The 24,994-nt window shown below is 44.7% G+C and overlaps 4 protein-coding genes across 6 annotated transcripts; 3 read left to right on the top strand and 1 right to left on the bottom strand.

Moving 5' to 3' along the window:
* The first annotated feature begins 508 nt into the window (after positions 1-508).
* Positions 509-7,584, top strand: pi4k2a (phosphatidylinositol 4-kinase type 2 alpha). Its single transcript, XM_056586626.1, has 9 exons — positions 509-1,056; positions 1,978-2,178; positions 2,282-2,413; positions 2,595-2,748; positions 2,966-3,027; positions 3,144-3,243; positions 3,493-3,626; positions 4,728-4,787; positions 5,049-7,584. Exons 1-9 carry the CDS (start codon positions 718-720, stop codon positions 5,208-5,210), a joined length of 1,344 nt encoding a protein of 447 aa, XP_056442601.1. The 5' UTR covers positions 509-717; the 3' UTR covers positions 5,211-7,584.
* Positions 7,585-8,023: 439 nt separating this feature from the next.
* On the top strand, positions 8,024-15,002 carry zfyve27 (zinc finger, FYVE domain containing 27). Of its 3 annotated transcripts, none has more exons than XM_056586622.1 (12): positions 8,025-8,335; positions 8,586-8,808; positions 8,985-9,055; positions 9,150-9,336; positions 9,464-9,559; positions 10,069-10,181; positions 10,297-10,421; positions 10,828-10,899; positions 12,764-12,905; positions 13,069-13,115; positions 13,327-13,408; positions 14,023-15,000. In XM_056586622.1, exons 2-12 carry the CDS (start codon positions 8,645-8,647, stop codon positions 14,091-14,093), a joined length of 1,170 nt encoding a protein of 389 aa, XP_056442597.1. In that variant the 5' UTR covers positions 8,025-8,335; positions 8,586-8,644; the 3' UTR covers positions 14,094-15,000. The 3 variants fall into 3 exon arrangements, with proteins under 3 accessions (XP_056442596.1, XP_056442597.1, XP_056442595.1); XM_056586620.1 differs by having other exon boundaries at positions 8,557-8,808; XM_056586621.1 differs by lacking the exon at positions 10,828-10,899 and having other exon boundaries at positions 8,024-8,335; positions 8,557-8,808; positions 14,023-15,002.
* A 221-nt stretch (positions 15,003-15,223) lies between these two features.
* On the top strand, positions 15,224-19,073 carry golga7ba (golgin A7 family, member Ba). Its single transcript, XM_056586618.1, has 5 exons — positions 15,224-15,281; positions 16,344-16,469; positions 16,847-16,999; positions 17,258-17,359; positions 17,791-19,073. Exons 1-5 carry the CDS (start codon positions 15,270-15,272, stop codon positions 17,872-17,874), a joined length of 477 nt encoding a protein of 158 aa, XP_056442593.1. The 5' UTR covers positions 15,224-15,269; the 3' UTR covers positions 17,875-19,073.
* crtac1a (cartilage acidic protein 1a) lies at positions 18,342-24,978 on the bottom strand. The gene is made up of 14 exons (XM_056586615.1): positions 24,830-24,978; positions 24,317-24,532; positions 23,996-24,192; positions 23,486-23,622; positions 23,105-23,261; positions 22,842-22,976; positions 22,345-22,481; positions 22,114-22,250; positions 21,824-21,906; positions 21,574-21,674; positions 20,855-21,023; positions 20,185-20,330; positions 19,745-19,784; positions 18,342-19,644 (listed from the first exon to the last, which is right to left on the bottom strand). Exons 2-14 carry the CDS (start codon positions 24,508-24,510, stop codon positions 19,637-19,639), a joined length of 1,641 nt encoding a protein of 546 aa, XP_056442590.1. The 5' UTR covers positions 24,511-24,532; positions 24,830-24,978; the 3' UTR covers positions 18,342-19,636.
* Positions 24,979-24,994: the final 16 nt, after the last annotated feature.

The raw sequence follows: 24,994 nt of genomic DNA, 5'->3' as shown, positions 1-24,994 counted from the left end.
TATGGCATGTATAGATAATAGATGGCATGGTTCAGTACACCAATGTCAGCTATTCCCTTTTCCTTTAAAAATAATTTAACCTATTGCAGATTTGGATGATCATTTGTACCTTTATTAGAGCATTTCTGTCGAACAATAAGATCACGGCAAGCAATTGCCCTTAAGCTAACATAACTGCTGTAAAAAGGCATATATAACCAACATCAAATAATAAAGAAAATAAACAAATGACAATTACAAAATGAGTGTTCTTATGGCAGATCAGATCTACTTTGTATAATCATGTTTCTTTTTTAAAGGGCCCTATAAGCAAATTATAAAACACAACGGGTTCTAGCTCCAAAAGTCGTACTTTTTGGAACTAGAATAAAACATTTAATACTTTTTTTCCGGACAATCCGATTTCGCTGTGGTCCATTTAATTAACTAGATCATTAGATGCATGGTCTCAAAGGGATGGAAGAGCGTTCGTCCATGAGGTGGACCCCCTGTTTCCAATCCGAGCACTGAATTACGTTGTTGATACCGGTTCATTGGCTGAAGACCTTCGCCGTCATACTAAGTTCCGCCCCTTACCGGATGCTGACAGTCATCAGATTTTTTGTTTTGGAAGGCTTCCTCGTTAGCCACTTACTAGCCAACAAAATACCCTTCCAGATTACCTCGTTAACATTTACTTCTCCGTTTCTCGTCATATTGAACCTCATAGTACCTTAAATGGACGAGACAAGTCCACTCGTCTCTCCTCTTCGTGACTCAAATGAATTCAACTACTGTCCAACAGAGCCCACCAGTCCTCGGGGTTCCTTAGGAAGTACGCCGGGATCTGTTGTGCGAATTCCGCCTGGAAGTCCCGGGCGCAGCCGAGAGAGACAGCCGCTACTTGACAGAGACCGCGGTGGTTCCCCTCGTGAACCACACAAAAACGATTTTCCAGAGGACCCTGAATTCAGAGAAATAATACGAAATACTGAACGTGCAATTGACGAGGGGATATATCCAGAACGAATATATCAGGGATCAAGTGGGAGTTATTTCGTTAAAGATACCCAAGGGGTAAGTTGCGTTGTTGAAGACACGCCATTATGGAGGTTGACTAACTCGTATGATTAATAGCGATTGATAATTAAGGAATTTATCTGCCTGAACCTTTTCCGTAAAGGCTGCCACTCACTTTCGTATTCAACAGTTAAACGGAGAAGGCCTGCAGTGCTGGTACAACCATGTCATGACTTGGCAAGTAGGCTGAGAGGCTGTTCGGGGTTTTCCCTTTGTGATTACCATTTGCTTTGTTATCCGGTTGCTACAACTGTTCTAAACCCTGCACTCCTTCGATACATTTTAACTATATGTTGACAACATACACAACATTTTCTTGGGAAACCTTGTTAGTGCAGGCCACCTCGCTCATAGAGGAGACTTGTGACATGTAATTCAAGCACGCATACCCCCCAAAACACAGTTAGTTGTTCAACTGGTGAGCAGCCATTCCCTTGATCCAGCTATGTTTTTATAGTGATTTGACCTTAACTGGTAATATACCTTATTCGTCGTTGAAAAATCCGTTATGCCTACACTGTTCCTCCCCTCTTGTCAATTAGCTTATATTTCACTGGTTTTCAAATGGAAGAAGTGTATTTGTGAATTAAATTATATGGCTGGTTTCAGTGGATTTGTATGTACCATCTGAAATGTAAGCCTGCTTTTTCAGAACTTTACTAATCTGTGAAAGGAACGTATGCCATTGAGCTGTGCTTCCCACCCTTCCCACCACATTCTTTCAATAGAGTCACCCTTGAGCTTTAGTGGTCATGTGCTAAGGGTTTGCTAAGGATGTATGATTTTTGTGTTTATCCCTAGGAGTTTCTGATGTGATTTCATAAAGATTTTAAACATGGCTTTGATATCATTTTTTAACAAGGTTCTTTCACATCCCATTTTCAAATCCCTTTTTCCCTCTTCCGAAACCATCCGTAGAAGATCATTGGTGTGTTCAAACCTAAGAACGAGGAGCCCTATGGACAGCTGAACCCCAAATGGACCAAATGGCTGCAGAAACTTTGCTGCCCCTGCTGTTTTGGCCGGGACTGTTTGGTCCTCAACCAGGGCTACCTTTCTGAAGCAGGGGCCAGCCTGGTTGACCAGAAACTAGAGCTCAACATTGTTCCTAGGACCAAGGTAAAGAGAAGAAACACATTCATCGTTGGTTCGAATCAACTTGAACAATGATGACTACAACTCAGGAATGGCTAATGACCTATATCCGTCGCCGTTGCTCTAGGTGGTCTACTTGGCCAGTGAAACGTTTAACTACAGTGCCATAGACAGAGTCAAATCCCGGGGAAAGAAATTGGCCCTAGAGAAGGTGCCTAAAGTTGGACAGCGCTTCCACAGGATTGGACTGCCACCCAAGGTAAATCTCAGAGTAATGACATAATAATTATACCAAAAAAAAAAAAAAATCAGCACATGAAGGGAAACATCTGCTGGTAGAGCATAAACCATTTAAAATAAGCTAAGAAGGTTGTTTGCTTACTAATTTAAACCCCTATGATTCAAGATTCAACAACACGTGTGTATTTCTATTGCTACAGGTCGGCTCTTTCCAGGTTTTCGTGGACAGCTACAAGGACGCAGACTTCTGGCTGCGGAGGTTTGAAGCCGATCCCCTGCCTGAGAACACTAACCGTCTGCTGCAGCTGCAGTTTGAGCGGCTGGTCGTCCTTGACTACATCATCCGAAACACAGGCAAGTTGAGTTTCCATAAGCTCAGGACGTCCCCCGCTACACCCCCTAGTCATCATGTTGCACAATAGAACTCTAAATGGGGAAACAAAGCAATGACAAATCGTTCAAACTGTTATTTTCAAGAGAATGATAGAAGTTGAGGGTTGAACATTAAATATTTTGTTATAAAGAAGAAACAAATTGGGCTTACAGCAATGTCATTTCTTTCTACCTGCAGATAGGGGAAACGACAACTGGCTGCTTAAGTATGACTGCCCAATGGACTCTGTCGGTAATAGGGTAAGCACAAAGATGCATTCAGATTCAGCGAACAAATTCCGAATGTTTGTCGACATTCCTCTGGAACATTCACTCAAACAATCGTTGTGTCCTTGTGCCTACATCCATGTCTGCAGGACACAGATTGGGTGGTGGTCAAGGACGCCATCATCATGCTGGCCGCCATAGACAACGGCCTCGCCTTCCCCTTAAAACACCCCGACTCCTGGAGAGCTTGTAAGCCCATTCTCCGAGATCCTTGCACTACTGTGCTGCTGGTTTTAGCACCGAGTGGTGACTCAAGCCATGATTAGCTTTCACACAACTATGGAATCTCGCCTTCTCTGGCTACTCCTGCCCACATTCTGAAAATATACCTTTTAGATGTTTTTATTTGCACTTCAATTCTTATGTCTTGTTATTTTGTATACATACATCACGGTTCTTGGATACATCTGCTATACATAGTCTTTTCTGAATCCATAGACCCCTTCTACTGGGCATGGCTTTCCCAGGCCAAGGTTCCCTTCTCACAGGAGATCAGAGAGCTGGTTCTGCCAAAGCTTTCTGACCCCAACTTCATCAAAGACCTGGAGGAGGATCTATACGAGTTGTTCAAGGTATGTCAGCTTAAGGATGTCTCAGAAGTAGTAAGAAGCAGTTTTGGGTAATGTAACTTTTAAAAGTAACCTGTTACATGACAAGATTACTGGCTTTCTTAAAGTATCTTCAGTTTTCTTCGTCTTTTTGAGCTTGTTTCGACATTCCTCGAGCACGAAAAACAGTTTATACTCCGACGCATGCGCACATTCTGCAAAGCAGACATTGAAAATATCAGTTTTTTTGCAGTCAAACGCATTTTTAAAGGTGACATATTATACCACCAGGTGTGAGTGTGATTAGCCTTTAAAGGCCGTTTTGAAAATCGGCCTCTTCTGACATCACAAGTGGCCGTGTCCACCTAGATGTGTGCTGGATAGTAACAGCTAATAACACTCACACCTGGTAGTATAATATGTCCCATTTTAAGAACAATATTTGGAGGACTTGCAAATATTTGTTTACCCACCCGGACTACTTTTGGATTATAGCCAGCCACATACGAAATTATATCGTTGAGTGGTGAAAGTTTTTTGAGATATCTTCCACTCGATGTTCATTGAAAGGGGAATAAATAGGCAGGAGGAAGAGTGCTACGTTCAGATGGAGTCTATGTGCACACTGTTAATAGAGCAATGTCAGGCCTACCCAGAGAGCTATCCATGCTCAGTACGCTGCTTCCTGCCAAGAAGTTGGAAATAAACAGAATCAATGCAGAAGCAAATGCATCAGGATTAGAAACTGTGACTGATTTATTTCTAAACTAAAAAAAACGTGTAACTTGAATGGCAAAACTAGAGCGCTACTCGTTACAGCAGAAAGGGGATCTGAGTACTCCCAACGCGTTACATTGTAGCCCCCAACACTGATCAGGAAACAATCAGCCATGGTGAAGGTGGGTTGGTTAGTGCTGGGTGAAGGTGGGTTGGTTAGTGCTGGGTGAAGGTGGGTTGGTTAGTGCTGGGTGAAGGTGGGTTGGTTAGTGCTGGGCGAAGGAGGAAGAAGAACATGGACATCATTCCATCCTTGAATGAGGGAAAAGAGGAGCCCTTTGATCATTATACTCGATTTTTTCTAGCCAGTATTTCTTGCCAATAATTGACATAATTTACATTTTACAGAAAGATCCAGGTTTTGACAGAGGACAGTTCCACAAGCAAGTCGCCGTAATGAGGGGCCAGGTAAGATTGGCTAAAACTGTAACAAATAAAAACTCAAACATTAAGTTTCAATACCTTGAATAAAGCTACCCACATCCAAACACTATGCACTAACACATCTTAATCGATGAGCAGTTTCTACATCAAGCATGTTTGTAGAACTGCAAAAACCAATCCTTTTATTTTCTCGACCGATTTGAGTGTGCTTAGCGATACCAATAGTTTGCTGTAACATTACCAGTCTCCCCACTAAACCTCACCCCAGCGTTTTCTCCCTGCAAGATCCTCAACCTGTGTCAGGCGCTGAAGGACGGCAAAAGCCCCCTCCAGCTGGTCCAGATGCCCCCGGTGATGGTGGAGACGGCACGGGCGCCTCAGAGAGCCAACAGCGAGTCATACACACAGAGCTTCCAGAGCAGGAGGCCCTTCTTCACCTGGTGGTGAAGGAGTGAAAGCAGAGGCGGCACAAAGCGGGACCACAGCCAGAAGAAGGTGTCAAGGTTGTGTGGATTGAAGAAAGGAATCCAGTGTCTTCAGTGTGCAGGTTTCAGGAAAGGTGACCAAATGGAAATAATTCCTACCCTTCACGGCTACTCGTTCAAATGGACATTTCGGATGCCAGAGATAGATGTTGATGATGGTGTGGGGTTGAGGCCAAAAGGAGAAGATTTTCCCCCGAAGGATATTTCTCCACGTTTGCCTCAGTGCCTTGAGTAGACGTTAATGACTACTAACTAACTTTTAATAGATAAAGCTATGTACCTATGAGACACTCTGGAATCCCCTTAATGAAATCACATACTTTTACCTAGACATTTCATTAGACCATAATCAAAAGCGCTTCACACTTTTGAACCTGGCCTTCATATGCAAAATCGTCCCAGTGTTAAAGGCGCTTTAAGCAATGTCGTTGTTTAGGCTCACTTCCTCTCCATTTGCAACTAGCAATCCCCTCCCTTTCCCCCCGTCACCAAGAAAGCGTGCCTTGCATGCCTCCTGTCTTTCTTTCCTGGCAGCTTTTCATCTGCCGTTTTATTTTCCCGTGTGGCGTGTTTCGTATGTGTAAGCTGTTCCTGGAATTGGTAACTTCTCCTCTTCCGCCCTTGTCGGTCAACACTGAAGTCCTGCCGCCTGCGCGACGTGCGCGTGGACCCTCTGCTTGCAGAGGGGGTGGCCTCCTTTTCGCTCTCTTGATTGGATGAAATGGGAACAGGATACCACTTTTTATTTTCTTCTGTTTACTGCATCGTGAATGGACTTGTGACCCATTATGCTGACCAAACACTCTTGATCAGTGATAGCTGTCAAAATATAGAGCTATTTATCAGTTATTTTAACAAATAAATACTGCTCGGAGCACCCTTTAAGATCGGTGGAAGAGCCAAAACAAAAGTGATACAGCTTAAAGTTGAAACGTTTTTAACCACATGCAGTGAGGCAGTATTCTCATTTCCCAGAGAACTGCTGTATGTTACAGTTCTGAGACCGTTCTGCCAAACACACACCGCCTGGTCTGCAGCACCAAGAGCAGACTGTTACAGTACAGCTGACACTGCTTTCCCTCCGAGATCCTGAACCCGACCTTCACCATTATTCACACTTCAAATGTGAAGTAGAGTCTCTCGTCACCTTTGTAACCCTATAACCAAAACTTTAGAACGCAACAAAAACAAGGTGTTGAACAAAGTGTTGACAATGAAATCATGCTTCAGCAGTGCTTATGACTGGAGCGGAATGGCAGATTGGCAGAACTGTGTTGGTGGGAAGGTAAAGTGTTTTTGTCTGTTTGAAATTTAAGCTAGCTCCAGCTGATGTTGCAATCTGTATTACTTATCCAAAAAAATATGAGTGCATGAGATATAGTTATTCTAAATCATGTCCGATATCATGTTTTTCACACTGTTATGAGGAAAACATACGGACAGAAAGAAATCTGCAATAATTTCTGATGTATCTGCAAGAACAGAGTTGTGCGCTCTCAACCACAAAGCTTCTACTCTTCATTTCAGGATTGGTCTAACTGATTTCAGGCTCTATAAAGCCTATACAGTCATTTTCACCCATATGTGACATGAAATGTAGTTTTATCAAGAACTATATATGTATATATATAGTGTTTTATTTAATGAGAAGTAACAACAAAAGGTTATTCAATTAAAAGCATTGAATATTGTGTCTTACAAAAATGTTTAAATACACCCTGACATTGCTTAACTATCTAGTGTTGTACCACTACATTTTGTCTTAATCTCTTACGCAACCCAAATATGCAATTCAGTAAAACAATGAATTATCTAATAACTTAATGTGCAAGTTATTTTCTGGCCCGTGATCATCAACTGAGGCTGGTTTGATGAAAGTATGATCTCTTAGCTCTTGGACATCTGTGCATCCTGAATCCGAGAGGAGAGTCTGGGATGTACAGAAACTCTACACTCTACAACACATACTTCCTGACCAGAATGTTGAGTACAAAAATCGACACCTTAAAGCTGTATGCTAGATAAGATGTATAGATTTGAAAGGAATGGGGGGGGGGCTTCCTCGTCATGAACGTATAATAAATCCCTATATCTTTACATTGGATGTCGTCATTTATGTTGACATTACCTATCTATCACTGATGTGAACAACACACACAAATAAAATGATGAAATTAACTATATAAAAGAAATGTTTTTGTAAGAGAACAATTTGAACGTGGCCATGAACGAATTGCGCAAGCACAGTCTAAGCTCTTCTTCCCCAATCATTATCTTATATTGAAAACCATTCAAATATTCCCATTTGTTTAACATTTGAACCACCATGTGGGCAGCTTGGTTTCATGGTCAAGGACACAAAGGAATAGTTGTTATCCATAATCTTGCTATAGGGTGAAGCGTTGGCGACAAACCTAGGTGTGTGTGTGTGTGTGTGTGTGTGTGTGTGTGTGTGTGTGTGTGTGTGTGTGTGTGTGTGTGTGTGTGTGTGTGTGTGTGTGTGTGTGTGTGTGTGTGTGTGTGTGCGTGTGTGCGTGTGAGCGTGCGTGTGCGTGTGCGTGCGTGTGCGTGCGTGTGCGCGTGGGGGGTCTTAAATTGTGATTAAAATGTGAATCATCCAATCCTTGAACGGGGGCCTATAATTTTTCTCGTATTTCTTTATATTTGTTTTTATCTGACAGAGGATGTGGTACCTTTGTACCGTGAATTCAGGTCGAAATAATAACAACCTTTCAATGATAATCATAAAAATAGGCTTTTCTGAGATCTACTAGCCAGCCTCGATTCGCTCATACAGGAAGTCCGGCTAAATCTGAAAGGTGGCGAAGCCAGCTCCAAAACAAGATACACCCTAGCAAGTTGAACAAACTAACCTCATTAGTATTCGACATCAGTATCATGTTAAATAGCTATTTCCAATGGAAGGCTTCGAAGGATTGTCATATGGGTGGAGATCGCATTGCCTGAAGAAGGATTGATTCTGGAAAGTCTTCGCCACTTATCATCTGTCCGACAGATCGCTTCGCGTAAAGCGTTGACGTGCATCGCTGCCCAAGTTGAATCGAGCATTATCTAGATTATAGTCAGGTATTATCTACACTATATATACTATCATTCTAATTCTATATCATAAGTTGACATGACACTACTTTCCGTTTCTGTTGTGTATGAGCGGTATTTATCCTCCTTGCATGTCTAGTACTACAGCTACTAGCTGCATTACAAAAACAATAATATTTGTGTTATGATAGAGCGGATGCTGAACTCTCTCATTTTGACTTACGTAATTATTTCCTTCTTTTTTAAAGCCGAAAATTAAAAATGATGCCCGCTGCAGGGGTGTCCCAGGGCCAGGACCCCTCACAGGTTGCAGGGGAGCGAGGCGAGCTTGTGCACATGTCCTCCAAAGATATACCCGGGTCTCCGGATCCATCTGAACTTGGAAGCCCACGCTCAGCACCTTGTTTCGACCTCCTAAAGATGGTCGTGTCGTACAAGCGGATGACATTGTTTTTAGAGCCAGTTACAGATGCAGTGGAGCTGACCCGCTTCCTGCTTGGGTGCGTTTTTAAATATATTTCACCTTAGGTAGGCCCACATCTAATGACTAACGCTAATCCTGCCAGCAAGGGTTAAGAATAACATGTACGAAAAAAAAACAAAGATTGCATAGTATTCTTCAGTTCTTCATAGACTCTACAGCCCTGTCAATAGATATGTATCTCTTGTCTCTCAGGTGGAGGATGCCTGTGTGCTCAATGCTTGTCTGCACGGTTCTCAACTTCTTCTTCCTCACGCTAAGTGAAGGTAAGAAAGTGAACATTTGACACACTCCGCTCTCACTGACAGTGTGTTGTAATAATCTTTGTACCACCACCTCTGTGGCCCTCTCTCGTGCCAGTGGGTTGGTTTTTAGTGAGCGTGCTGGCGGTGTCTGTGCCCGCCTCCCTGGGCTACCTGCAGGACAGGTGTGGGGGCAGTACGTCGGACACGGAGCTTCAAAATAAGCGCTTTCACGCTGTTCACCGCCGGGACCTGCAGAAGGTGCATCTTACCAAGCAGGAGGCAATGCTGGAAGTCAAAGACCTGTGAGTCTCATATAAGCAGGAAGTAACTAGATATATTACACACTCGTACTGTCTGAGGTGATTTGGGGATTGCTGTGGTGAAGAATCGTATGGTATTTCCTTTACATGCAGAATCTCTTTTTGACAGATTGAAGCAGCTAGATGACTGGCTGGTTTCTGCCTGCCTGACAGCAGAATCTCTTTTCAAGGTCCTGTACTGGGACAGTCATGTGGAGTCCTCTAGGTAAGTGCGGCAGACAATCCCAGTGTGGGCATTAGTCACAAACCTACAAAGTACTACACATAAACTTGTCTTCCGCTCATTATTGGTGTTGATGTGCATGCTTGCGCTATGTGTCCCGACGTGTTTCTGGGTTAGAGTCCTAGAATCTGGGTTAGAGTCCTAGAATAGAATTAGAGTCCTAGAATAGAAATTGACTAGAATCCGGGTTGGAGTCCCAGAGAAAGGACCAATTTCCTCTGCATCGGGACTCCAACCCGACTTGGGTACCAAATTCCTTTAAGTCGGGTTGGAGTCCCGACGTGGGTACCAGAGAGACTGTTGATCTGATCTTAAATACATTGCACTTTCTATTTTACTCATTTCTTTGCATACGTTTTCTTTTACTTATCTATTATTTTATTTTATTGTATGACAATGTTTATATGTGAAGCACTTTGAGTCTGCCTTGTGTATGAAAAGTGCTATATAAATAAAGTTGCCTTGACTTGCCTTGCCTTGCCTATGTGCAGGTTCTACGGAGGACTGTTGTTCGGGATATGTCTGCTGTACACGGTCCCTGTGGGCTGGGTGCTGGCAGTACTCACCAACGCCCTGTTCCTGTGGAATCGAGACTTTTGCAGAGGTCAGTATCTTAACTTCGCGTTCTACCTCGCCCTCCTCGATTTTGGTCACAGAGGGCGCCCACTGAAGCCCCTTTGCAAGGCTGACTGAATGGCTGACGTTGAGCCTGGTTCTAGTGCTGCTGGGCCTCAGAGGGGTTCTCCACCTGGGCCGGGACCAGGAGTTGGAACAGAAGACGGTGCGGGCAGAACAGGAGCAGGGAAGCCTGCAGGATAGGACCCCCACCCCCACCAGCTTGGAGGTGAGGAGGAGCTCGGATAGCCTGCGGTGTCTGCTTGGTAATGGGTGTTAGTTGGAGATGGGGGCTCACTACTAGTGCATGATGAAATGTGCGTCAAACACCCGATCCAGAAGGGTAAGCTGCTTATCTAGATCATCTCCGACCTCTGTGTGGGTGTGGGTGTGGGACGGGTGGGTGTGTGCGTCTGTGTGCGCGCTTTGGGTCACACTTATTGTGCTGCATTTGAGAGACGGACCATTTGAGAAAATCATCATATCAACAGCTGACCAAAACACGTGATACCAAAAAGCAGAAGGCGGTCTTTCTGGCTCAGCAAAATAAACTAGAGGCGGCAGCGTCGAGGTATCTTTGTGTCTGAAACGTAAATGTATTCCTAAAACCTAAACTGTATTGCTTTCTTCTGTAGGACTTGTCTCCTGGCAGTGTAGAAGAGGCGGAGGAAGCGGAGCCTGATGATGAATTTAAAGATGCCATTGAGGTAGACAGACTAATTTGACACGCACAGGGGGCAATATTGTTGTAGGGCCAGGTTAAATAAAAGCAAGGTTTGCAGGTCACCAATACTGCAGTTAGAATATGCATGAGTGCACACTGTATCCACTTTGTATGAGATGTGATCGCTCACGATAAAAATGACCTCGGTGTAGAAATGACTGGGAAAGAGGTATGGTTAACTTCAAGCAATTGCACGCAAATGCGTGCAGTTTCTGCAGCTACTTGACCGTTTGATTGGACCAACAAGATTCTCTCTCAGTCTCACTCTCAATCTCAGTCTCAGTTTCTAACTCTCTCACTCAGCGTGGTTGGGAGTAATGAATTAACAACCAAATACCTCTTAATGCATGCAACTGAGATCGCCTTTCGCCATTTTGTATGTTAAAGGGGACATATTATGAAAACAACAATTTTCCTGGGATTTGGGGTATTTTTTGGGGTCTCTGGTGCTCCCACACGCATACAAACTGAAAAAAGTCTGTACATGATTTTTTGAGTGAGATATGCATTTCTGAAAGTACCCCGCCTACAGTTACCAAACGAGCGAGTCCGTTTTGGCGCCCCCTTCTACGTAGGAAGGGGGCACAGTTCAATATTACCTCCCACTTCCCCACTCCCCTCCAATCAGAGCTTAGCTAAGATTTTGAGAACCAGTGGACGAGCAGCTCCGGCGGGGGGAACTCTGCCGGACTTTGCCGGACTGCCGCCGAGCTCCACCCGCCGTGGCTTCGGCGGCAGTGCGGAGGAGAGGACATGGAGGAGAATGGGATTGTACTCTCGGAGCTGAGCTGCCGGACTGCCACCAAGCTACCCCCACCGGACTGCCGGCAGTTCAGCTCCCGGAGTACACTGCCGGAGCTGCCGGCCGGCCGGGTTCGACGGCGGCAGTCGAAGCTTCGGCGGCAGTCCGGGAATTTTTCCTAAAAGCTATTTCCAGCAAACAGCTTCAAAAACATGTTTTCTGGATCTCAAAGACTATGTTTACTCGTTGGGAAAACACCATAATATGTCTCCTTTAAAGTGTTGTATACTACTAGGTATTATTCCGATATTTCAATGACCGGCTTATTCGATGTGTTATGGTTTGTTTGTCTTGCATTAAGAGTTAAAGTGAGAGTTGATGTTGATGAATCATATCCTTGTTCTTGCTTCTTGCTGCCCTGTGAACTCAGGAGCACGCTATTTCTCTGCAGGTGAGTGCTGCCCCCTCCTGTTCAGAGGAGGATACTGCATTAAAACTAGCTTTCAGACTGAGAAGGGAAATACCTGACCTGTGTAACATGATGGGAGCTTGCGAGGGGGGTCTCTATGCTGGCTTTCGCTCTGACTGTGTATTTTTTGCATGGTGTGTACTAGAGTAGAGGGCGGGCCCTCTATTTCAATGGGGTGACATTGATTTCTTGTGTCCTTTGCTCTCTGATAAGGAGACACCTTTGACCCTAGTGGTGAGTGGAACTCTCATATCCACCCTTCTCCATCCATCCATTCCTCCTACATGATCCTTTCCTTCCTCATACTAGCCTGACATGGTTCCTCTTGGTATGAATAAGTAGAACAATAGAGACCAAGTATGAGGGATTACCTATTTAACATTATTCTTTGTAATTGTAGCCTTGTAATTCCTATATTTTTCTGTGGTCCCAATTGATTATTCTTCCTTTGATATGCATGTAGGTTATGTATACTGATGTAGTCAGCGAGTCACTGTCCTTTTCCATGTATCGCCATAAAATGCACGTTTCGATTTTCTTCATTTATCCATTTTTCTTTTTACAATCAATGTTGATTCTTGGCTTGTTCTGTCTTCTGTTCTCTCTCGGTCTCTCTCGGTCTCTCTCTGCGTGCAGGAGGATGACGACTGCTCCCTGGGGAACCCAGACTACGACTGTATCACCGACAACGGCCTGTTGAGCCGCAACGAGCCCATCCGCAGCAAGGTGTCCAAGCTCACTGAGAAGCTACGCAAGCGCTACCCCACCGCCAGTGCAGGTCCGACCTCGCACTCGCACACCTCCGCCCCCTGCTCTCTGCCCGCTCACCCGCCTCCACCCACACTGACTCAATGGCACTTATCATGGCTCCCCGTAATGCACATGACCGTTCAGAAGACTTGAACCATTGTTTAAAGTTCTCCCTGTTGACCTCTCTGCAGGTAACTGTTCCAGCTGCAGTGCGGTCTTCTCCGTGCTCAAGAAAAGGGTGAGAATTTAATTTGTGAATATAGAAGCAGGGGCCATGTTTTAATTGTTGACTGAATTCAGAATAATCACAAAACATTTGGCCCGTTAACCCCTTTGAGACTGTAATGGTGATTAAGGGCTATAGAAATAAAATTGAATTGAATTGAACAATAACGCTTTTCATTTTCTCCCCCGGACGGTTCTTTGCACGTTTACTCTTCCTGTTTCAGAGGAGCTGCAGTAACTGTGGCAACAGCTTCTGCTCTCGATGCTGTTCATTCAAGGTGCTACGCTCCTCCATGGGAGCTACAGGTAATGTGTGTGTGTGTGTGTGTGTGTGTGTGTGTGTGTGTGTGTGTGTGTGTGTGTGTGTGTGTGTGTGTGTGTGTGTGTGTGTGTGTGTGTGTGTGTGTGTGTGTGTGTGTGTGTGTGTGTGTCTTATTTTTTCGGGATGGGGATAAGACTTGCAGTGGTCACTCATAACACGTATTATGGGTCTTCTTCTTAGTTGAAGGGCACATGGAGACTGTAGCGATAACATTCATTGACCATTTCTGGTGCTTTGACATATCCTTCAAGGGATTATGATCCTGCAAGAATACACCGAGCCAGACTTCCAAGTGCTGAGGTTGTGTCAACCAATCAGCATCCTATGAGGAACTATGTGATCCACGGGTTATGAGATAGAAGATATAGACTGATGGTTCATTCAATCACCTGCCCAGTATTTATTTTCCCCACTGTTTCAAATTATGACTTTCCAGATGGGTCTGTGTAGCAAATGGTCTGGCGCTTCAGGTTAGCAGACCCAAAATGAGTGTTCTGACTCTGAGCGCCACCTGTGTTTCTGTGCTATGACTGTAACTCTGGAAAGGGTATTTCATTCACTGACTGACGTGAGCCCTCTTGGTCGCCTGTCCCGTCAGCTCCTGAGGCCCAGAGGGAGACGGTGTTTGTCTGCGCTCCCTGTAACTCCTCCCTCAACAAGTTCCTCTAACAGCGGGACGAGAGCCTCCTGTTCACCGTGGCTGTCGCGGGGTCTCTGGAAATCCTTTACGCTGTTCTCCTGGCTCTACTTCACCAGTGTTTTTTTAATTTTTTGCAAATCCCTTTCAAATGCCTTTTTATCTTTGATGTCACTGCACTTAGTCCGGAAAGGGTTACGTCGGCTTACTGGACTGAGGAACGGTGGAACCTTCTCGGCCTACTAGCTGTTCCTCTATGTTGTCTCCCTTAGAGAAGTTTAATGAGGCCAAACTGGACGTTACTGGTAAATGTAATGATAAATACTTAACATTTCTCTTGACCGTCATTCACAGAACACAGAGCACAGTCTTTTTTGTCCTATGCTGAGCAAAGGAATACACACAGAAATCAGGTGTAGGGCATATTGCAAGTCTAGTATGAAATAAAAAATATATATATATTACTGCAACATGCTTTTACCCACTGTTTACTCATAACATATTTAACTGGCAATCTTGATTACAGATCCCTGTGTAGTATTGTACTGTAACGCAGACGGAGAAAATGTAATGATGTGGTGGTTATTGTAACACAACATTTTTATTACAGAGGAAAAGTTGTTTTTATCAAGATTTTGAGTCTAATGAATGTATTGGTTTGATATGCTTTTATTGTAATAATGGAGTGGTCATATTGTTTGTGTTTGATTATAATATATTTAATTTAAGATACTGGTAAATGTCAATTCATTCTTTTCTATGTTGTGTCCATATTTCCCTTACTTATTTTGCTTTAAAAAATATAATTTAATTATAAAATACTTTATGGTGATTTCTTTCATCTTTATTGTGCTATATGTTTCCTTTTGCACATGCAATGCCTTTTATTGGCTTTGTTGCCAGTCACCTAAAAATAAAAATTGAACATGACATTTGTTGCATTTATTCATACAAATCTACACGCTACACTTCAGGATTGCTGCAAAACTAGTCCATCCTCATCAGAAAACAGGTTGGCCAATCAGAAGATCCCTAAGGGTAAAAACCCGCTGATGTCGACGTCGTTTTGGCCCAACCCTTCACGTTCTGTCTATCCGCGTCTCTTTTCCCACTCCCCCTCCCCCTCCCTCCTCTCGTCCTCCAATCCGTGCTGTGCCATTAAAGCGAGTGTAGTGAAGGGACTCGTCCCTACGGCCACGGATGGCAACATGGCGACAGAGGTGAGAATATAGCCTTTTAATACATCCTGTTCTACTTCATGTGGTGTAGATCAATAGAAAGTTTATAAATTAACCAGATTACAGTGTGGACATCGCCGCAGGCACGGCTCGGGCTGCACGGAGTAACACTCACTGTGCAACACAAAATACATCGAAGCTGTCATAAGAAATGTAGGACACGTCTCATCGTATTAGTTGCATCATGTCCCTTTTGATTGAAACATACCTCAGGCTTCAGGGATAAACGGGCATTTTGCTGGAAATCCGCATCCTCTTTATTTATGCCTCGTTTATGAAACTGGGGCAGACACGGCAGATCACTATGCAGTGTTTGCGATGCTAAGCTCTTGGTGAACACATCTTTTTTGTCTGCCGAGTCGCTCCATTAATCCTGTGTTGTAGGCCACTCCGATGACCGCTGACCACACATACAGCGTCCAGCACCATGGAGAGCGATTGTTTTCCCTCCATGTTTATTTCCCTGTTGCTGTCGGCATGCCTTATTTGAAACTGTTACTATTTTTTCATGACGTGATGTAAAAGCAACAAGAGGCATAGTTCACCGGAGATCAGAAGAGAAACTTGAGCCACGTTCATATTTTCTGTTGTCATCCGCCTCATCGATCTGTTGTGAGCTTCGGTGGAAAGTTGTCTCATCTCCTTCCCGTTTGCTCTCCCATAGCGGCAGACAGAGAGAGGTAGAGAACACCATGTATATAAGATAGTATGACCCTGACTGGGCTTGGATCCAACACGCACGATTGAGTTTGAACACCAGCGGTTATCGATCACATGCAGTATGCTTCTCCTCTGTCCTGCTCTATCGATCTCTATCGATAAGGCAATACCGCCGTTTGTAACGATACCATTGGATCAATAAAACGATACTGATGAGCTAAACATTGCAAAACATGCGTTATTACCGCAATGTTAAAATAAATCAAGTTAAATAAACTGGTCGAGCTACCTGGGAAGGGAAGGGAGAGATTTGCGTGTGATATACCGTTTCTCCTCTGTCGTTCGACCAGCGTGTTGATGTGTGGGCATGTCTTCGATCTGTAGTTCCACAACCTGCAGGAGCTGAGGCACAGCGCCTCATTGGTCAACAAGGTGTTTGTTCAGCGGGACTACAGTGAGGGGACCACCTGCAAGTTCCAGACCAAGTTCCCGTCTGAGCTGGAGAGCAGGGTGAGTAGAGACCACGTTCCCCTCTGTGCTGGAGACCAGGGTGAGATCATAGGAGAGAAGAGTACGATCGAAAACACTTTCAATCTTAAACCCAAAGCCACAGACCGCACATTTGGTTTATATTTCCAGTGCGACCCAAAAAGGGGAACAGAATAATATTTTCGCAAGAGAGTGCAAATGTAGTGGTGCTCTATTGGATCGCCCTGCTCATAGGATTCAACTCTATCCTGGACTAAAACATAATTTACCGACTGTCCTGACACGGCTGTGAGCTTTGGGCCTCAGTTTGGCTCAGGCCATGACGGAAGGTGTGTTTCAACCACCATCACCTGCACCCCTGCCCTCTAAATGAGCCTCGGTTTTCTGCCCGGGTTCAGGTCGAGCGGACGCTGTTCGAAGAGACCGTGAAGACCCTGAACAACTTCTACGCCGAGGCGGAGAAGATCGGAGCCCACTCGTACCTGGAGGCTTGCGTGGCGTGCTCCACCGCCTACCTCATCTTCCTCTGCATGGAGACGCGCTACGAGAAGGCAAGCGCTCGCCGTCCGGTCGCCGCACTTTAAAGGGGACGGATTATACCACCAGGTGTGCCCACTTGTGATGTCAGAAGAGGCCGATTTTCAAAACGGCTTTTAATGGCTAATCACACTCGCACCTGGTGGTATAATATGTCCCCTTTTAAAAACAGTCCTCACCAGGCCCCTCCCCTCGCCGCCGCTACCATGACCATGACCTTGACCGTGTCTGTCGTGTTCCTCGCCTCTTGTCTCTCTCTCGGTGCGGGCCAGGTGCTGAAGAAGATAGCCAAGTACATCCAGGAGCAGAACGAGAAGGTCTACGCTCCCAGGGGGCTCCTCATCACGGACCCCATCGACAGGGGGATGAGAGTCGTATCCTTAACGCTTGACGATGATTAGCGTGTGTGCATGTGAGTGTTTGTGTGTGTTTCCAAGTGTTTTGGTGCTTAAAGGTGACATACTAGCCGCTAAAAGCCGTTTTGGAAATCGGCCTCTTCTGACCTCACAAGTGGGCGCGTCCACCTAGATGTATGACAGATAGATGAGCAACGTTTGCTACAGTCCACTGGGTAGGCTGGTAGACTGATCTATCCAGCACACATCTAGGTGGACACGCCCACTTGTGATGTCAGAGGAGGCCGTTTTTCAAAACGGCTTGTAACGGCTAATCATACTCACACCTGGTGGTTTAATATGTCCCCTTCAAGTAACAAGATGCCCAACTGGCAGATTAGGCCCATAAGCCTGGGGCCGTAGTTCATACGGTAGTCCCGTTTGGCCACCCTAACCGCCCGCCTGATCAGATTGAGATCTCCATCTACGAGGACCGGGGCTCCAGCGGCTCTAGCTCGGCGAGCAGCTCTACGTCGGGCAGCACCGCTCGATAACCGGTGTTCCTCCTCCCCCCCCACCTGATCACCAAACACTGGGGCTCCATGCGGAGATCCTCCCATGCAGCGCGTCTACAGCTAAGCTCGCGCTACAACACCGTTCTTGTTCATATGTTATGTTCATAAGAAAATACACTCACCGAACATGTACGGTACAGCCCACCATGTACCGTCCTGTGCTATGCATTTGAGGTTTGGTTCTCCATCTCCTTATCAGTTTACACTTCAGGTAGACAACATGCTTACGGGCTAAATCCGTGGTTGTAGCTCATGTGAACATTAATCTGCTAGTGACATTTTATGGACATACCATGACTGGAATTCTGCTCCTCCTTTATTATAGTTATCAAATATGCCAAAAGGCGCGGACACATTGATCAAGGCCTCATGTATCCATGGCAACAGCAACCTCCATTTACTGTCCGACCAGCTAATAAACCTCTTGTTTGTCGCCACATATCCAAGCTAGCATCAGCCAGGCTGAATGGAGCTAAGAAAGAAAGCAAACATTACATTGCTTCACAGCAAAACCTTCCTTTCAAAGCGGTTGCACACATATGAATACAATCTCAGCAATCTCTGAAATGAATAGCCCTCCAGAACAACATCCTGTCAGCTTGGTCTTAGGACAGGCATTATCCAACGTTTAGAAGTACAGGATGCAAACCACCGCCCACAGTATTCAATGGCGAGCCAGGAATCAAACTGCCTATGCCTATCTTCCCCCCTGGGCCGAGTCACCAATAATTGTGTTCATGAGTGGTTTGGTAGCAGCTGAATGTCCCTCAGCCAAGTACTATATCTTCTAGTTATGCAAGAGTTAGTTTCACATCCATGCACATACCCACATAGTCACACATTGGCATTCTGGACTCAGTGAGCAAACACTCTTCTCCTAAATATATTGATTATGCAAACACATACTGTAAACTAAATGTAGCATTCAGAAATGAATGAGTCATGTCTTCCTAAATGCCACATCCCTTTCTTTTTAATTGCTGTACAAGCCTCCAAAGAACCATTACTGCCAAAATTGCCCAGTTAATGTGAATCTGTATTTGTTTTTAGTGACACTGTATTTGTGCAGACGATTTTTCATACAGCTTGTTGTTTTAATACATATGAACTGTGTATGAGAAGCAACAAATAAATATTCCTTCATCACAACAGTTTCAAGCATATTTTCAAAATGTTTATATCATTACCCTCCATGATATCATTACTTGCAGTTTGCCTCTCTCAACATAACAGTGGACATTCCTAGATAATCAGAGCAAGAAAGAAAATCACAAAGAGTTTGAGAGGAACAGAATCACATTAAAATTATGTTATGCTTAACACATTCACAGTTTAGTCTTCGCTTATTTCCATCGGCCAAAGAACATCCTACTACAAACTGCTTCACAGCACGCGACAGAGTGAACCGTGATCACTCTTTGTATGTGGTCTCAGTTGTTACAGCTGGGGCTGAAATATGCAGTAATTGACCTCAGAGAGTAACAAAACAAGCCTTGGGGTTAGAGTTTTAGGAAGACAGAGGATTCATCTAAGGAAAAAACACTGATAAAAAAGAAATAAAAGCTTATTTAAAATTTCAGATAAGCACAAAAGGTGTAAACCATTTAGTTAAAACTAATTATTCGTTTAAAATAATCAGTACACATCAAACAGCTGATCAAAGTACAGAAAATAAAAATAAAATGTTATCATTTTATTTTACTTAGTTCCACAATGCGTTGAAATGATATTGCAGCCGTCCTCAGATACCTGTACGACAAAGCATAGAATCAATAATTAATAATAATAATAAAATATATTCAATGACCAATGAATGAACAATCACAACACAATGGAACCTGAAGCTTACCGGCACATCTGCCATTTTCGACAGCGAATCCTTGACCACACTGTAAGGAAGAAAAATAAAGTCACACGTTATACGTCACGTTATATGTAATTGATTTCTTCATTGGTAATGTAGAAGTATAACAATAAGTGCAAAAGTAAGTGCAAAACAATTAGTGACCATTAAAAAGGTGACATATTACCACCACCAGGTGTGCGTGTGATTAGCCGTTACAAGCCGTTATAACGGCTTGTAACGGCTAATCACACACACACCTGGTGGTATAATGTGTCACCTCTAAAGCATAGTAACGATGCCAGAGTGAGAGAGGAAAGAAATGAAACCGAATCAAGTTCTCGGATGAACCTAGCAATACAATTGGTGACTCCCATCACTGACACAAACAATTGGGGGATATTTACCAGGGGTCTTAGCTCGTGTGTTAGCGCCGTGGAGCATACCTGCGTATCACTGGCAAGCACACTCGTCTCCCCGTCGCCGGGATAGGTCACCTCGATCACAGAGTTCATCTCCCCGGGGTGCAGTGGGCGCGTCACCACGCTGCCACCTGGCCAGGACACCTCCAGTACGCTCACCGCATCACTTCCTGTCAACGAGTGAACGGTTTCAGATCATTTTGACGTTCCCGCGTCAGATCTTGTCATGGCTGTGTTGATTATTCTGAAGAGTAATTGAAGTTGCAATATGTTACAGTTCAATAGCTTGTAGCTAAAAATGACTCCAAGGTATCTATAGTCCATGCTGATCGGTATTGAGTTCAATAAGGGTGTTTATAAAATCAAATCTGGCCGCTGCGTACCTCTTCATTTATTTACATGCCCTGTTGCCCTGGGCGTGTTTCTACAGTAGCCCAAAATGGACAAAAGGCTCTAGAGAAGACGCCATCAAATCCTATCTTATAGTACTTGGTTCTCCGAGGACCCTGAAGAGTGTGAAAAAACATTATCTATTCTAAAGTAGCCGAATGCAAAAAACAATAACTAATAGGACATACAAATATAAGTACAAGTCAAATAGAAATGGAAATAGTAGAAAGATTGCAAACTAGTGACTGCAGTGGGCAGCTTGGACCATGACAGTGCGTGAAGAGTGTAGAAGACCTGCTGCTACCTAGTCCAAAATGAGCCACCGGTTCCATCTCACAGAGGTAGCCCGACCCTCCGTCTATGACACGCACGTGAGCACCGCTGGCGTTGGTGAAGGCCGTGACCCGGGCACCACGGGCGAAGGCGCCAAACTGGGTGCGTGGAATCACACGCAGCCAGTTATTGGATGAGCCCTGCGCAGAAAACAGAAGTCACTGAGTGGTTATTAAGTACAATTAGAGAGAAAATGGTGGTGTGCAGCTTGCTGAAAAGGATGTTTGTAGTACCTGGTATGTTTGTGTGTATGTATATATGTAGTGTGAAGTGAAATAGGGCTGTAGTTGAATGGTGCCTGCTAGGGTGTTGTATGAGTCTTCTTTGGGTGTTCTCTGTGGTTTCTAGGGTGTTCTTCTGTATGGTTGCTACGATGCTCCGAGCGGTTGTTATGGAGTTCTATGGGGTTCTCTTTTGTGTTTAACATTAAAACCGTCGGAAAATGTGAATGACAATGGAACACATATGATGGTATGCAACCATCTTGGAAAAAATAACAAGCCATCATACAAAATGTACTGGCATTAATAATATATATTTATTTTCAATTATCTGTATCATTTCTTCGACTATTAAAAATAAAAATGTGATTCAGAATTAAGTCAAAATATAATACCTATGACACATTAAATTAAATAAGGGGCAGTAGCCTGTGTGTTATGTGTGCGAGCCTAGCACTATGAGACACACCTGTGTGACTTTGAAGACTGAAATAGGCTGCGATGCACTCTCTCCATGAGCTACCAACAGGTCCAGCAGTCCATCTCCGTCCAGATCCGTTACCGTGGCTCCTACACACACACACACACACACACACACACACACACACACACACCTTACTTTATTAATCCCAGAAGGGGTGACGAAAGTGCAGGACAGTAATTAGCATTTGTTGGTGCAATAGGGTTACGCTAAGAGCTACAGGAGACGGTGTACTGACCTGTGCCTCTCCCCTGGGGCTCTTCAGCCTCCCCCACATTCAGCTCCTGGATGAGAGGATCCATCCTGGCTCTCCTTGAAACCCTGCACACACACACACACACACACACACACACACACACACACACACACACACACACACACACACACACACACACACACACACACACACACACACACACACACACACACACACACACACACACACACACACACGTTTGAATGTTTAACATTAGAAATGTTGCGTCAATTAAGTTCAATATTACAAATATGCCGATTGAACAGGGCTACCTGAACAGCCTGTTTGGTGCACGCCCTCCGTATGCGATGTTGTTGAAGAACACCTCCAGCTGCTTGTCGTTATCAAAGTCTGCAGCGATGAGCGTGCGGACGGGGGAGGGGCTGGCGAACGCTGCCGTGGCTATATTCTGGGACCGGAGAGAGAATAGTACGGGACTAGTCATGCAAGTTACTTATTTTGGACCTCTTGTATTTTGCAATGCAAGTTTTCTGTCTCCTCACGCGGAAACCCTGGTGGGGCCCCTGCATGAAGAGCCGGTGGGGGCCGTTCCAGTTTCCGTAGACGATGTCCGTCCTTCCGTCGCCGTCAAAGTCGGCGAGAGCCACTCCTCTGCCGTGCTGGTGTTCGTCCGCCACACCTGGAGAGGGAGACAGCTGGTCAACGGCTGCAGGGCATAGCCGGGTGGTCCCAGGGTCCTGGGGTCAAATCCCGAAGGTCCACATCCTTCGGCCAGACGCCGATGTCCTGTGTACTCCTTCATTACATGCAGTCCAAAATCAATGGGGGGTCTACTGAATAATAACTATTAAAACATTTACACTGCAACTGAACAACGTTTTTAAGATCAGGATTGGATGGAAAGGAATTTAGAAAATGATATCCTCATTCTGATGACCGAATTATTTAGTCAAAGTAATGGGTCCGAGTAGTACATATCATTAAGCATTTAAAATCTGTCCATCTGCCCTAAAGCCCCCCCATCCCCAGTCATACACACCTGCCGCCTTCGCCTTGTCCACAAAAGTTCCATCTCCGTTGTTCTTGAACAGGAAGTTGGGTCCGTTCTCATTGTCACAGAACACATCAGACATTGTCTGGCTCAGGATTGGTCCAACAACAACTCCCCGCCCACCTGTACGACGCGGAACACACGACAGCAGATTGTGAATGGTTTGGTTCAATGAGAACCGGAGAGGTGTGAAGACCAATGCGTTCCACACACTTAACCGCTCAGTGGGGGTTAATCATTTTGTCCCGGACCTGTGAATTTATTGACTCCAGCCTCTGCAGCCACATTGGACAGAGCGATGATACCCTGTGCCACATCACTAGCAGCCTCATCCATCTCTATCAGTGCGTGGGGAGCGATGTTCCCTCGGGCGTAGTTAGCGACGTAGACTGCATATCGGCCTGTGCCCTGCAATGGAGAGAGACAAACAGCAAGATGGAACGTACAAATGAATTAATGGACTATAACCTTTTTGGTATAACCCATTTAACTAGGTTCATAAAACACAGAGCAATAGGGGCAGAGAGTATGGGGCCGTAAGGGGCAGACATATTTGAGGAGAGTCCACCTCGAAGTAGAGTATTTATTTATTTTTGTTCAGGATGGATGGAATGCAAAGTGGGTTTACTGACCTTTCGATCGACACATGCCACAGAGCGCCCAGCCATGTCACTGGCCACGCCGCGGCGCACGTTGATGACATCACCCAGCAGATCCTCAAAGCGCCCGTTTCGGAACTTGAAGAGTTTGTCTGAATAGGTAGCACGGCCTGCAGTGAGAAATATGTTGGGTATCAACAAGTGAAACCAGTCGAAAAATTGAGCTTTTTTTTTCACACAGGCAACGAAAACCAGCTTTGTCCCAGGACCCACAAAATAATTTGTGCAGTAAAATAGGTAGCATATTCTTCTTACCATGCCTATGTAATTCTCAATGTATATTGGGAATCAATAATGTATTCCTTTTCTTAAGTCATCAAACCTACTGATGCTGATCGAATGACAGACAAGGTATTTTGTACGCATGCATATATATTTTTGATTTATTGGGGCCATCTTGCGACCTGCTTGGGTCCCTGAAGTGACCCCACAGCTTGAGAACCACTGGCCTAGAGAACCGCTCATTGATAGCCCCCCTATTACCGGAGTAAGCGTTGTTTGTGTTGAGGAAGTAGATCTCCTCTCGGCCGTCTCCATCAACATCACAGGCGGTGACTCCTATAGCGTTCCCTGCCTCGTCTCGCAGCGCGTAGAACGGAGATCTCTGGTCGTCCACAGCGATGTTGACCAGCTTGTTCTGAACACGGTCGTACTTCAGCACCAAGTTGGGGCCGTTGTATCTAGAAAACAGGAGGGAGTATATTACTTCTAATGCCTGGTTTAGTATTGATTTATATAGTATTGGCTTTTGTACACGTTTGCAAATATACAAACACTCACACTCATGAACTAATTCCCACCTACCCAGCCACCACCACCTCCAGGTCCCCATCGCCATCCACGTCGGTTACAGCCATCCCATAATTTAGTTGAGTGGGGTTGTTCAGACTGTCAGGAGGTAGCACTGTCCCCGTTATGTCTTTGAACATGGGCTCTGAACTCTGGCAATGGGACCCGTGCCACAGTGCTAGGAGCAGCCATAGAGCGCACTGCCACATCACCGCAATACAGTTGGAGGGCCTAAACGTACAGAGCAAAAAGTCAGGTACGTAGGAGAGGAGTGAGAGTTGTGTGTTTTTTTGCAGAGCACACACAGAGTTCTTCGTTGTTTTACACTTATATACGTCATTACGTCAAATGAAGCCCGTGTTGTCCAGTGCATAAACACTTGTATAACTCTGTATACAAATTCCTAACTACGTTTCAAATTAATGTCTCATTAATATATCCACATCCGTCAAATGAATGAATATAATTTGTATAGGAATAATTCAGATATCACACGTAAACTTCACACAGACAGACATATTTACAGACCTCAGGATGCACGGCAGTCAGTGCAGCGGAACGAAGAGCATGCGACAAAACAATGAAAATACAATCGATTTACGCAAGAACTTGTGTAAGCTCTATACTCCAATTACCGGCGAACTGGATGAATAATTAGAAGTTTGACCAATGACTGCTCGACATTGTTGTACT

Source organism: Gadus chalcogrammus, chromosome 3 (genome assembly GCF_026213295.1).
Source record: "Gadus chalcogrammus isolate NIFS_2021 chromosome 3, NIFS_Gcha_1.0, whole genome shotgun sequence".
NCBI lineage: Eukaryota > Metazoa > Chordata > Actinopteri > Gadiformes > Gadidae > Gadus > Gadus chalcogrammus.
This window is presented reverse-complemented; position numbering and strand designations above follow the sequence as displayed.

Coding starts and splice junctions, on each gene's coding strand:
- golga7ba (XM_056586618.1), top strand. Junction 17,000..17,257: donor TGGAGACGCGCTACGAGAAG/GCAAGCGCTCGC, acceptor GGTGCGGGCCAG/GTGCTGAAGAAGATAGCCAA. Junction 17,360..17,790: donor TCGACAGGGGGATGAGAGTC/GTATCCTTAACG, acceptor CCGCCTGATCAG/ATTGAGATCTCCATCTACGA.
- crtac1a (XM_056586615.1), bottom strand. CDS start 24,510: ATGTGGCAGTGCGCTCTATGGCTGCTCCTAGCACTGTGGCACGGGTCC. Junction 21,907..22,113: donor GCACCAAACAGGCTGTTCAG/GTAGCCCTGTTC, acceptor GTGTGTGTGCAG/GGTTTCAAGGAGAGCCAGGA. Junction 21,024..21,573: donor CAGTCTTCAAAGTCACACAG/GTGTGTCTCATA, acceptor TTTTCTGCGCAG/GGCTCATCCAATAACTGGCT.
- zfyve27 (XM_056586620.1), top strand. CDS start 8,570: ATGATGCCCGCTGCAGGGGTGTCCCAGGGCCAGGACCCCTCACAGGTT. Junction 8,809..8,984: donor CTGACCCGCTTCCTGCTTGG/GTGCGTTTTTAA, acceptor CTTGTCTCTCAG/GTGGAGGATGCCTGTGTGCT. Junction 9,337..9,463: donor ATGCTGGAAGTCAAAGACCT/GTGAGTCTCATA, acceptor TCTTTTTGACAG/ATTGAAGCAGCTAGATGACT.
- pi4k2a (XM_056586626.1), top strand. CDS start 718: ATGGACGAGACAAGTCCACTCGTCTCTCCTCTTCGTGACTCAAATGAA. Junction 3,028..3,143: donor TGGACTCTGTCGGTAATAGG/GTAAGCACAAAG, acceptor CCATGTCTGCAG/GACACAGATTGGGTGGTGGT. Junction 4,788..5,048: donor TCGCCGTAATGAGGGGCCAG/GTAAGATTGGCT, acceptor TCTCCCTGCAAG/ATCCTCAACCTGTGTCAGGC.